Source organism: Hipposideros armiger, unplaced genomic scaffold (genome assembly GCF_001890085.2).
Source record: "Hipposideros armiger isolate ML-2016 unplaced genomic scaffold, ASM189008v1 scaffold_423, whole genome shotgun sequence".
Lineage (NCBI taxonomy): Eukaryota > Metazoa > Chordata > Mammalia > Chiroptera > Hipposideridae > Hipposideros > Hipposideros armiger.
In genome coordinates, this window is record NW_017731773.1 from 1,253,201 (window position 1) to 1,266,144 (window position 12,944).

The 12,944-nt window shown below is 46.6% G+C and overlaps 1 protein-coding gene across 2 annotated transcripts in view; it reads right to left on the reverse strand.

The window, feature by feature from the left end:
* The window catches only part of CFAP263 (cilia and flagella associated protein 263), a 17,328-nt gene extending 4,462 nt beyond the window's left edge, over positions 1–12,866 (reverse strand). For both annotated transcript variants that reach the window (XM_019664459.1, XM_019664458.1), the window contains exons 1-6: positions 12,743–12,866; positions 11,854–12,015; positions 9,468–9,623; positions 8,613–8,693; positions 6,122–6,277; positions 1,228–1,335 (exon numbers count right to left, since the gene is read on the reverse strand). In XM_019664459.1, the coding sequence (XP_019520004.1) occupies positions 1,228–1,335; positions 6,122–6,277; positions 8,613–8,693; positions 9,468–9,623; positions 11,854–12,015; positions 12,743–12,835 (756 nt within the window). In that variant the 5' untranslated portion in view covers positions 12,836–12,866. The remainder of the gene's footprint in view (positions 1–1,227; positions 1,336–6,121; positions 6,278–8,612; positions 8,694–9,467; positions 9,624–11,853; positions 12,016–12,742) is intronic.
* Between the last annotated feature and the right edge of the window lie 78 nt (positions 12,867–12,944).

A 12,944-nucleotide genomic window follows, 5' to 3' on the forward strand; every position in this document is an offset into this window, starting at 1 on the left:
TTTTTTTAGCTGAGCCATCCTGCTACCTGTTGGCAGCTCAGCATCAACTCAGCTTGGGCCGGGAATTGAACCACTGTTGCTCAGAGCTTGCACTCTTGCGTGAGCTCTTAACCAACTGAGCCACTCGGCCAGACCCCAGAAATTCTTCATGGGGAGAGCAAACAGACCTTCGCTTTCACTTTGTTACCTGCCGCCCTGAACCGAAACCCACTCTTTTGCAAAGCCTGTTGGTTCTCCATCAAGGATATGATGCAGATGCCATGACCAAACTGAGTCAGATATAACAATCCTGTGGCTTTGGGGCCAGTGTAGGCAGGTTTGGGGCCACACAAACCTGAAGTGCTGGGGATACTTCAGGCCCATTCAAGACAATAACAATAATTGTACTAACAAGCTTTGTTGACAAAGAATTGCTATGCACGTTCCTATCTGATCACCACAAAAGTTGTGACAGTTGCTTCATTGATGTGGAAACTGAGTCCTGTCTAATTCAAAGGCTTGTGTAAGGCTAGAAACTGGCAACGCCAAACCTGACGCCAGGCCTTCTGACTACAGGTCCAGCGCTCTTTATCCCTGACCTTCCCCAAAACGGCCTCTTTGAGTCACATCCTAGATGGTGCATTTAACTTGCGGAAATTCAACTTTCTGTGCTCAGCAAAATAATGAGAGTGCTAAGTTGCCATGCAGATGGCAGGAGCACAGATGATGCCACACAGTGACCATAAGCCCTGGAGTGGGCACAGGACAGAGGTCACAGGACAGAGGTCACAGGCCTGCCACCCGAGCATCCACTGTCCCGAGTAAGAGTTACATGTCTAAAGAGCTCTCGCTCTCTCCTTTACATAAACACTATAGTTTGCTGTGTGTACTTTTTCTCATATCAGTTACACTATTACATGCATTATACATTTTTTTGTAAGTTTGTACTCACAACACTTTAAATTTTTTACTTTATGAGTCGTTTAAGGAATTCCTGAGGATTATTTGGACTTGCAGGATTTCTATCTTATGAGCTGTCTCTAGGACTTCATTCAATAGTGAACACTACGGGTCTATGAGTCTCCAGGTGCCACTTCCTCCTTCGATGGCTCAGAGCTATTTCGGGTTCTGTGGTCTAAGCTTTTCTAGACAAAAGTCAAGGTGGCTTGGATCTTGGTGGACGTTGACGCTAGCCCTTGTAGACAGAAGGAGACAAACACAAGAAAGAGTATGTTTCCCCTCTCCTACCTCCTCTACTTGTAGGGTTTCTCTTTCAATTTTTTCAAGTAACTCATTTCTCAGCAAGATCTCCTTTTCCAGGTTGATGGATGTTTCCATTGCTCGTTGCAGCCTGGTCTGAAATATAACAACATAACAAGCCTTGAGCAAAGGCGATCGCTCAGAGCTATACGAAGGATGGATGGCTCTTTATTAAGCAGGAGAAAAGCAGGATCACGCAGGAACCTGGGCCGACCCTTCTCACAGCTGCCCAGCTTTTCAGAATCCTGGTGTCTAGGGGGTGGGGGAGGAGAGGACGGTGAGAATCTTGTCCTCACCTGCAGAGTGGCCAGGCACCGGAACCCAAAGCCCGCCCCACCACTGACTAAGAGAAACTTTGGGCAAGTTCCAGAACCTCTCTAAACTTGGTCTGGTCACCTTGTAGGGTTGTGGAGAGGTTTAAGGGAGATAAACCTGATAAAGCGTTGGGTGCAGTGCCTGACACACGGAGAGCTCTCGGCAAACAGCTGCCAACACCACCTCACTCAGATGAAGAGCGAAAGACACTCCCCCGGAGGTGGGTGCTACTGCCATCCCTGCTCTACAGGAGAGGCAACCGACTCTTAGGGAGGTGAAGCAATTTGCCAAGGTCACGGAGGCACTGGAGGGAGTCAGGATTCGAAATAAGACAGTGGAATTCACGGCCCACGGGCTCCACCACTATCTCCAGTGCCTGTCAGGGCTGGGCCTGCTGGTGTGGGTGGAATTCTGCAGAAGTCCTACAGCTTCCCTGCCGCCATTCACCAGTCCCCCTCCCCACCCCAGACCGCTGCTTCTTAGATTGGCCCTCTGTGGACCTCTGTCTCCCAGTGGGGAAGAGTCATCCTGCAGGAGCTGGGATACGCTTGGCTGAGAAGTGGGCCTAGGGACAGGAGCCAGTGACTCGAGGGGGCTCGCTCAACAGACCCTGAGAACCCACCCACCCTGCACCAGGCACTGGTGAGCGAAACAGCATGGGCCCTACCACCGAGAAGATGGCTCACAGTCTAGAAGGAAGTACATACAAGAAGAAATGTAAAACTGCCCCTGTGTCAACCTCTAAGAATGCGAGGACAGTGGTTGGAAAGGTTTCCCTGCAGGGAGGGATGCCAGAACGGGAGCTGAACGCTTAGGTCACGTAGGTCTAGGTAAGAGAGAAGGAAAGAACATTCCAAGCTAAAGAAACAGCCTGGACAGGAGGAGCTGAAAGGAGCTGGGAAGGAGGCAGGTGCTGGGCCAACGCCCCAGGGTCCCCATCGGGGAGGAAGCGGAGGCAGGGCTTCACTGCAGACCAGCAGCTCAGGACGGGGGAAAGGAGGGCAGAGGGCAGACATTCGCCCCACGACTTAGAGACAGGGCAGGAAAGATGGGAACGCAGGGCGATGGCAAGGCTCGGGTGGTCCCCAGGGCCTTCGAGAAGGTGTGATGGGAGCTATTTGTGACTCTGAGTAGGATGGCAGTCACTCGAGGCGGCTACTTCTGAATAGGTACATTAGCTTTCTCTTGCTGTGTAACATATTACCACAGATATTGTGGCTTAAAGCAACACACGTTTGCTATCTCATGGTTTCTATGGGTCAGGAACCCAGGCACAGCGTGGTGGGAGCCTCTGCCCGGAGAAGGTGCCATGGGCCTGAAATCACGGTGTTGGCCAGAGCTATGGGTCTCATTAGGGGTTGGGGTCCTTTTCCAAGCTCACAGGTTGTGGGCAGAATGCATTTCCTTGAAGTGATAAGACTGAAGTCCTTGTTTTCTTTCTGGCTGTCAGCAGGAGGTGGCCCTTGGCAACCTGAAGCCACCCTCAGGTCCCTTCCACGTGGCCCCCTCTATCTCCAAGCCAGCAAGGGAGAATTTATCACCCAGCAAATGTCCTTCATGCTTCAAATCCCTGACTTCCTCTTCCGGAGAAAACTGTCTGCTTTCAGAATTGTGTGATTAGGTCAGGCCCACCCAGATAATTTCCCTGTTTTAAGGTTAACTGTGCCATAGAATATAATCTAATGATATAACAGAACCTAATAATGACAGAGCCCATCCTAGCCACAGTCCTGGCGGTTGGGCAGGGTGTATACACCAGGGGCGGGGAGTCTTGGGGAACAGCTTGGAATTCTACCTACCACAAGGCACCCCTCATTTATAGTCAGTTAAGAATGACATGGGAGAGCAAAGTGGGTAAAGGGCGTCCAATGGTAACAGAAGGAAACTAGAAACACGATAGAGTATACAGGCGTTGAATTATAATATTGTACACCTGAAAATTATATAACACTAATAACCAATGGTACCCCAATACATTTAGTTTTAAACACCCAGTTAATCAATATTGACTAAGTGCTCTCAGATAAAATAAACATATACATTTTAAAAAGCGACACATCTCAGCTGTAGTCACACGCTTATCATATCCTAGTCTCCACCACACAGGGCTTGTGGGCAGAAAGTTGGAGGAAAAAGGTGCCCCTTTGACTGAGGCTCAGTCACAAAACTCTCAGAAGACAAGCGGCCATGTCTGTCTCCTTTGTGGCTGGACTAAAGGCGCTCAGCCCTGTTCCTGGCCGGCCGTAGGTGCTCAGTACATTTGGTAATAGAGGAAAGTTATTCCACATGTTTTTAATAAGGCCTCGCACTTTTTAACAAGGCCTCACACTTGGGTGTTAGATATTCCTATGAAAGTGGTCCCTGCCACCCTCCCATCCCCTAAACACACACCTGAATTGCTAGCAGTTCATTTGACAACAGTGGCCGAGCACCTGCTTTGGCCAGGCACTGTCCTTGGTGCTGGGGGCACAGAGCACAGAACAGCCAAAACTCCATTCTGGTGGCGAGGCACAAAACCCCACCTCCTGTGGGTGAAGCTTCGTGCCTGGGGTCCCCAGTGGAGTCCCCCCTTCAACCAGGTGAGGCCTGACTCCACAACTCACAGTTGCTCTGCCTCCTTTCCCCCAGGAGACCTGAGAACTGAGACACGGAGGAAGTGGGCCCACTTCGCCCTCAAACCCTCCCTTGTGTCTCCTCCCAGGCTCTACTCTCTGCTTACTATTATTTGCAACTGGCCTGCAGGCATGATGTCCCCCAGGATTCGGGGAGGAATGGCTCCCGTTCCGCCCACTGCAACCTGTGTCGCTGCGACTCAGGTATCACAAACAACTGATGCTGTGTGTTTAGACCTGTCCTCAGGAGCTCAGGCCCTGCAACCTGGCAGTTTCATTTTCTAAACCAGTAGCTCCACTCCAAGCCCCCGGCTTTTCCCCACAAGATCAGACAGGCCCAGTGTTATTCAGTTGATTTTGCAGGATAAGATCAAGGTCCAATGTGATGTAACCTCGTGCTGCCCAGCTCTCTAGCCAGCAAGGGCCTGGGAGTCACAAGGCTTGGCTTCATCTTGAAACAACAGTGATCAGATAAGCTAAGTGCTGATGCGATAAGCTCAAAGTGGATGATCTGTTGGGTGTTTACGACACATGAACTTCAGAATGCCAGCACAATATTGTGCACACGCTTTATGCCAGGGGAAGATGAGTGGGTTAAGTGGGACACGCGCCGGACCAGGAGTCCCAGCTCCGTCACAAATGTGCTGCTTGACTCTGGCAATTACTCTGCCCCTTTGGGCTTCAGGCTTTTTATTGGTAAAAGGAAAATATTGGACAAACATTAGCCTAGACTAAACACATTCAAATTCACATTTTAAAATGACACTGTGTGGACCAAATAAAGTCCCCCAGTGAGCCACCTCAGCCCGTAGCCACTGCTGCCACCTGGGCACCAGGCCAGGGGTCAGCAGCCTTGCTGTGTAAAAAGCCAGACAGATAGTAAATATTTTAAGCTTTGCAGGCCAAGAAGCAAAACTGAGGATATTTTGTGATTCCTTATCTTAACAAGAGAAAAAACAAATTTCCACAAATGCTTTATTGATGAAATTGCAACTATCATAATTAAGTATAATATTTGGGAATACAGGTCTACTAATGAGAAGAATGGAATTTCTGGGGGAGAAAAAGCCAATTTTGCTTAATTGGGTTTCAAAGGTAGTGTTCTCTACCAAATTGGTTGCAAATATTCTTCTGTAAAAACCATCCTGAGCTCACAGGCCAGTGGGTGAGATACGCTGGCCCACAGTTAGCTGACCATTGCATTAAATGGTTGTTAGCAGGGTGACCAGACAGCCGTGTCTGCTGGGACAGGCCCTGTTCGTAACTATAGTTTTGATTAATTATTAATAGTGTCTATTTTCTGTAAAATGGGTTATGTGTGGATGAGGAATTACTTAGTAGTTTTCTGATTTATAGCTAAGATGGTTTTTCCTTTGCAGGGTTTTAAGCAGGGCAGTGCATATTATATGCCTAAACAGGGCCCTAAATGTGGCTGCTCCTTGAAACTTACAGAGCATAAAAAGCATCTGGGGAGTTAAAACAAAAGACGAATGGCCCTCCACCCCCTAATTCAATTTGTCAGGGGGCACTAGGGTGTCCTTATATCTTTTTAAAAAGGAAAAGGGGCTGACTGAGTGGCTCAGTTGGTTAAGAGCTCGCTCAAGAGTGCAAGCTCTGAGCAATAGCGGTTCAAGTCCCGGCCCGAGCTGAGCTGCCGCTGAGCTGCCAACAGGTGGCAGGAAGGCTCAGCTAAAAAACTAAAGCTAAAACTAAAATAAAATAATTAAGAAAAAAGGAAAAGCTCTCAGGGTGGTTCTGGTGTGCAGCTAGGGCTGTGGGAACATTTGGAGTATTTTAGGAGACGTGGCTTTGTCAAGAGAACTCACGAATCTGGGGGAGAGTGAGGGACACCCTAAGTCCTGGTGGGAAACTGCACTAGTACACAGGAACCTCACTGTGGCCGGAAAGGTGGGGGCAGGGAGCCCCGGGGGCCTGGGCATCGGGGCGCACCTTACTTTGTATGCATGGAGGACTTGCCGGGTGGTTCCAGATGCCAGCTTTAGCTGGATCAATTCTTGATTCCTTGCTTCAATTGCCTCTAAAAACTGAGCATTCTCGATCTTCAGCTGCTGAAAATCAACATCGTGGAGGGCTTCGCTTACCTCTTCTTTCTACAGCTCAGGAATAAGAAAGAAATGATGTGAGGTTGTGGCTTGTGAATTTATGGCTCCCACCTTGCAACTCTGGGTGAGATCCTGGAAGTCAGCCATCATTTAGTCATTCAACAAACATGGATTGGGTATCTTCTTGGTGCCAGGCAGGGTACTGAGCTCTGGGACAGAGATTTGAGTAAGTATGTTACTCCCTGGCCTGGAGGAGCACATACTCAACAGGGGTTCCCAGACAGGTCACAATATGGGTTAGTGGGACATGCAGGGGCAGAGGGCACTCAGAAACCCCTCAGCCAGGCCAGGGGAGGATAGAAGGCTGGGTCAGGGATCTTCCCACAGGGGGAGGCACCTAAACAAAGCTGTGAAGGAAGTGAGTAGGCCACTTAAAAGTGGTTTTTAACCTGGAAACCCAGGACAAGCAGCCCTGGATCACATGCGTTTCTTCACTGCGATGTATTAGTGTACCGGGTTCCCCCCTGACCTGGCCCCACCTTACCTGCCCCACCAGGTCTGTGCCATCTTACACCTGGTGGTAGGTAGGTGGTGGCCAAACTCGGGACTGTTCCCCATACTCTGCTCACACTGTACTACCTCCTAGGAGGCATCTTCTGTCCACACCAATTTCCTTAAGCTCCAGCATGACCCATTCTCTAGCTCAAACACTCCCAACTTGTCTTTGGCAGCAGAGGGCCTTCCTCCACTGAGCCTCTGGAGGCTGTGGCTCCGCGGTCCTTGCTGCTGTTGCTTCTGCAGAGCCACTACGCATCCCTGCCTTTTCTCAGCATCACCACTCCCTGCTAGTCTGTGAGCTTGCGAGAGCATTTAGGTTAAAGGTCATCCATCGACTCTTCATCTCACACTCAAACCCCCTCTTCAGGATGCCTGAGCTTGCGTGATGCCCGGAGGACCAGGGCATCACTATCTGGAGGCAGCTCCTCTCAGCTCGGCTGGGGCCACATTCTTTCTCACACTGAACTCGAATCTCCTTCGCTGACACCCCTACCTCTCTCCTAGCTCCACCTCCAGGCCTTCACAAGTGTTGTGTCCTCTCCTCCTGGAGGTGGCCAAGCACTTGAAGCAGACGTGGCCCTCCTGCACCCTCTCCCCTTGGGCCCATCAGTCCGAAGTCCTTCCCCATGCTTTCTGCTCCCCCTGTCTCCGGCTCCCTCTCCTACATGAACTCTAGTTGCTGATTCCATCAAGCCTGGAGCTCTCAGTGGGACACAGTGCTCCAGGTCGGGCTATTAAGAACAGAGTGGCACCAGACCACCCCTTTCTTGGTGGGGCTCTGTGGTTCTCTGAGTGCAGCCCAGGCCCTTAGCGTCACCTCCCGCTGAGCTGACTTTATCAGGTACTCTATGGCTAAGCCACCCGGTACCTGTGCCGATATTCCGGGGATCAAAGTGGAAGATTTTACATTCGTCCTTGGTCACTTTGTGTTGTTAGAGCTGTCCCAACTTGTTGAGTCTTTTGTGATCCCAAGTCAACCAAGCAATATCCCTGGACATGTTAATTCTCCTGCCCGACTTTGTGTCACTCTCAGTGGCCACCACTGGTGTGCATGCCACCAGTGCCCATATTCAAGTTCATAATGAAATATTGAGCTAGGAGAGGATGGAGCCACAGAATCACACTCTGGAGACCTGTCCCATGTCTGCCTTACTGCCTTTCATCAGGAGCCTTTAGGGTCAGCTGTTCAACGATTCACCAAAGCATTTTATTACCATGCCACTGACATCACATGTCCCCAAAGGCTCAACAAGTATGTCATGAGGGTCTTTCAAATTCAAGCCAACTCTGTCTACAGCTTTGCTGCCACAGTAACTGTATTAGTTTTCTATGGCTGCTGTAACAAATGACCACAGACTCAGTGGCTGAAAACAACACAAATCTATTCTGTGACAGCTCATAAGGTGAGAGGCCCCAGTGGTTCTTTGGGCTAAAACCAAGGTGTTGGCAGGGCTGCCTTTCATCGGGAGGCTCTAGTGGAGAGTCTGTTTCCTTGCCTTTGCTAGCTTCTAGAGGCTGCCTTTGTTCATGGCCCCATCCTCTGTCTGAAAAGCACATCGCCCCGATCGCTGCTTCTCTTATCACATCTCCATTTATTCTCACTCTCCTGCCTCTATCTTCTAAGGACCCTTGCTTGTGATTACATTGGACCCACTCAGACAACCCAAGATAATCTCAAGATCCTAGACTTAGTCACATCTGCAAAATCCTTTTGCTGTGCGAGATAACATATTCAGATTCCGGGAATTAGGACACAGAGATCTTTGGGGGGACATTTTTCTAACTACCAAAGGAACCTTAAAAAAAGAAAGAAAAGGCCACATACCTGCCTCAATTGTAAAAGCATCTTTTTCCTCTGGACTTTGAGAGAAACATTTTTCAAACGTAATTTATCCTTTATATTTTCCTAAAAAAATAAAAGCAAATTTTTATCCATTTCTTTTCTTCTTCCCTGTTGGTTTGAAAAGTTGGTAAGTCTGCGGCTACACACCAAATCTTGAGACCTAATAGTCAGTCATGTATTTAGGTCTTTTTACATCTGCCCAAGCTGATGTTGCAATAGCATTTCACTTATGACCAAGACACAGAGAAAGCTGGGTCTGCTCCATGCAAATTTTCTATTGCTTTTCAATTCAAGATAAGTTGGGTATAGGGGCCTTTCTTGACAAAATGATGTTATGATTCTTTGGTCTTTTAGTCTCTCGGTAGTTCACAAAATTTGTATTACTTATAACACATTAGGGTTAGTAAGCTTACCTAGCTCCAGGATCCAAAGCTTGATATGCTACAAAATCTTTGGAAGTGAAAGAGCGTTTTATGTCTCATTCTTATAAGAATGGAACGCAAAGAGCTGGAGATGTACCTGTCCCATGCAGTCACCTGACTAGATAGGCTCGCGCCTTTCTCAAGAAAACTATCAGATCTTGAAACAAATGGCAACAATAAAAAAAAGAATTCATCGATCTGAGATACTGTTAATATTCATCCTGCCTGATTGACTTTAGCCTTGATAAACTTGCATTTCAAGATGTACACACACTTTGGGGAATGCAAAAAATCTGTATGTGTGAGCGACGTTTATAATAGACCAAATGGAATGGGACTGCCTCCCGTGATGGCTTTTACGTCAGCCTTCTATGAGTCTCTTCTCCCTATAAGCTCTAAGCTCATGCCAACTCACCCTCCGGCGGTTCATGTCATCAATGTACTCCATCACTTTCCTGGTGGCCAAAATGCTCCCTTTCTTCTTGGATATGGTTTTTAGGATGTCTTTTTCAAACTCATGCCTTGCTCTCTCAACTTCAGTACATCGAATATCAGCTTCTTCAATGATAGCCTTGGGGAGTCAGCACAAAGAGAGAACAGTTTTCAAAAATTCTCTAGGCTATATCCCTCTAAGAAAACCTAAATTCTTAGGCCTCTTTGTGTTCCAATACACAGTGTTTCCTCTTAGTCTTAGAAAGATATCCTTAAGATACCAATTTGACTATATGAACGTTGTTATGTAAAAATATGCCTCAAAAAAGTTAAAATATCCATAATAAGGGGGCAACAAAGAAAAACAGGGCCTCAGATATCTCTATAAATATGTATTTCCATATCTGAAATATTATTTATCTATTAAATTTATAACATTGATAATATAATATATGATATGACATAAAAATATGATATGATATGATATGATATAATCTGGAAGTTTACACACCAAAACATTAACTACAATCACATCAGGAGAGATGGATTAGTGGAGAGACAAAGAAACACTCTTACTGTGTACTTCTTTCATTTGAAAAAAGATGTTATAAATGAATTCATATGTTGACATGGAAAGATATTTGAAGTAAAAATATAGCTTAAAAAGTAATATGATACCTTTCATAAAGAACTTCATATATGCATAGAAAATAATCGAAAAACTCTAGGAGATAAATAAATACACGTGTCTACAATAATGACCCTTCCGTGGTAAGATTGTCTATGTTTTCAAATGTGCTTCTTTTAGTTTAGCTGTATGTGTAAATTTTGCTACAACCGAGATTGTCTTTAAATAGAAAACACAAAAACACACACATTATTTGAAAGGATAAAACAGGACTTTATCTCAGCTGCAGAGCAAATCATCCTTGTTTAGGCTTTTTCATGGGGCACCAAGAAGCAAGAATGTCTTCCCTCCGGGGAGATACTCTGGCCCCAACCGCTTCCCTCCCCATCGTCTTCACATGCTAGAACATCAATCTACCATGAATGCCATTTTCAACATGTTGATCCCCTGCTTAGTCATCCTCATTGGGGTCCTGCTTTCTAAGACATCAAAGATAAACTCTGACTCTCAAGGTCTCACCGCCCTACTCAACCTGATTTCCTAATACAGCCCCCAGAGCACCCTCTTCTCTAATCATACCAGGCCCCTCAATGTCAAGAACCTGCCACACTCATTCCCACCTTCACTTCCTTGCTCATGTCATTCTCCTGACGTAGGGGGCCCTTCTTTTCCTGTTCCTCAAAGCAATGCTATCATTTTCCAAGGCCATGCCAAGTCCTATGTCCAGCTCCACCTCCTCAACAAGTTTTCTGTGACCATTTTAGCCCACGCTGTGATAGCTACATCACACGATCTAACATGTGCGGACAATGCTACCACATCCTGAGCTCCTTTAAAGTGCTAGATTTCAACAAAGCACATTTGGAAAGAGAGAGAAGGAAAGTGGGGGGAGGGGATTGGGGGGAGGGAGAGAGGGAAGGAGCCGTAGGTTTATGCAGTACAGACGGTTCCATCAGTGGAGACACGAGTCCACTGATCTGTCCCTCTTGAGACAGTGAGTGTGATTCTGTGTGTGCCCACATTTAGAAACAGGAAAATTTAGAAATAGAACAGTTAATATTTATTTTTCATACAACATGGCTCTCAAGTACAAGGCAACAGCTTCATCCCGTGGGCAACCGCATTAACAGTGATGTTTTCTTCTCTGAAGGGAAACGGACCGTGATGGTCTCCTACCAGCCGTGGACCATGGTGATGCATGCTGCATCTGGAGGGTGACGTAGGGACTTTGCAACCCACTCACTGACTTAAACCTCAAACCCTTGTATTATTAAGAAATTATTACAAATTTTAAGGGCATGTATGATTATTATGGTTGTGGTTTTAAAAAGAATCCATCTCTTAGAGACGTGTACTGAAATATTTACAGATAAACGGTCTGTCTAGAATTCACTCCCTTAAATCCCACTGGCCTAGGATGAGGGGGAAGTTGGCAGGGTGGTGGAGGGAACAGGAGTCGCCATCTGTAAATAGCTGCCGCATGTGGGTGTTGAGTACATAGGGGTTCACTGTGCTGGGCTCTCTGCATTTGTATATTTTTGAAATTTTCCAGTTAAAAAAGTCTAAAATCTGTTGGCTCCTCAAGGAGGTGGTAAGTTCCTTAAAGGTAGGCCCTCAACTTGTCTTACTCTACTTGGGTTTCTTTCAAAGTATCACCAATTATAGGCACATACCATAGGGACTTCTTGATGAGGCGGAAGTGCGGGGCCAGGTAGGATAGCCTGTAGGGAGAAAGGTGTACCTCATGATACTGCAGGTCCCGTTCGGCATTTGCCCTGAGGTGCCTGATTTCATCCTTCGTGTCTTCCAGTTCCTTCTGTACAAGCTCGCACTTCTGGTCGACACTGAGGCTTTTCATATGGTCCTCACCTACGCGGGATTTGGATCTATGCCTGATTCGCAACTATACCTCAAGAAAAACAAAGTCAGTTTCAGGGGAGGCCCAGAGCCCAGTGCTTTGTGAACTGAACGCAGAAGAGAAGCTGCATCCGGGGCACACTGCTCAGCAAAAACAAATAAATGGACAAAAATTTTAGATTTCCTATGCATTTCAACCAGAGGTCACAAGCAGGTGTCCCAGGAATGCATGGGCCTCAAGATGGGATTGTTTGGCCCTCAAAGAATAGACTTACACACAGTTTTAAATTAAAAAAAAAAATTATCCACATTTGAAAATCAGGATATTCCACCAAAATAATCTAGATTTCCAGCTTCTTTTGAAAAATCAACCATTCTGGCAACATCAGGCCACCTGGCTGGTCCTCGTAGAATTCTCCAGTGCACATCCAGCCCCTCCACCTCTTTATGTGACTGAGCCTGGTAAACATTGGAGTTCCCCAACTTAAGGGAATTATTTCAAATAAGCTAAGATATTCTGGGAAAGTCAATCTACTGTAAATTGAATGTGATGCCCTTCACAGTCACTTGAAAGAGAAACCTTGAAGGGGAAGGAAGAATCAAAAGAAGAACGGGAATGGGGGGCGGTGAGGTGGGGGGGGGAGTCATATACCGCTTGGCCAAAGAGAGCACACCAAAGGCAGATGCACAAATACCATTTGCATCTAAAGGAACAAACAGAAGAAGATAATTCTTAGATCTTAGATTCTTAAAATAACATAATTCTTGTGTACCTGTGCAAATTCTGTTCCCGCCGTCTTCATTTCTGATATTCGTAGAGGTCGCTGATCCCTGAATTCCAGTTTATTGTAATATTTCTCAAACATCTCTGTCTCAGTTTTCAGAGCAGAGTTTCCATAGCTGCAAGACAGAGGGCACCTGAGTAAGTTCTATTAATAGGAGTTTCAATACCAAATAACTAGTATTTAACACTGA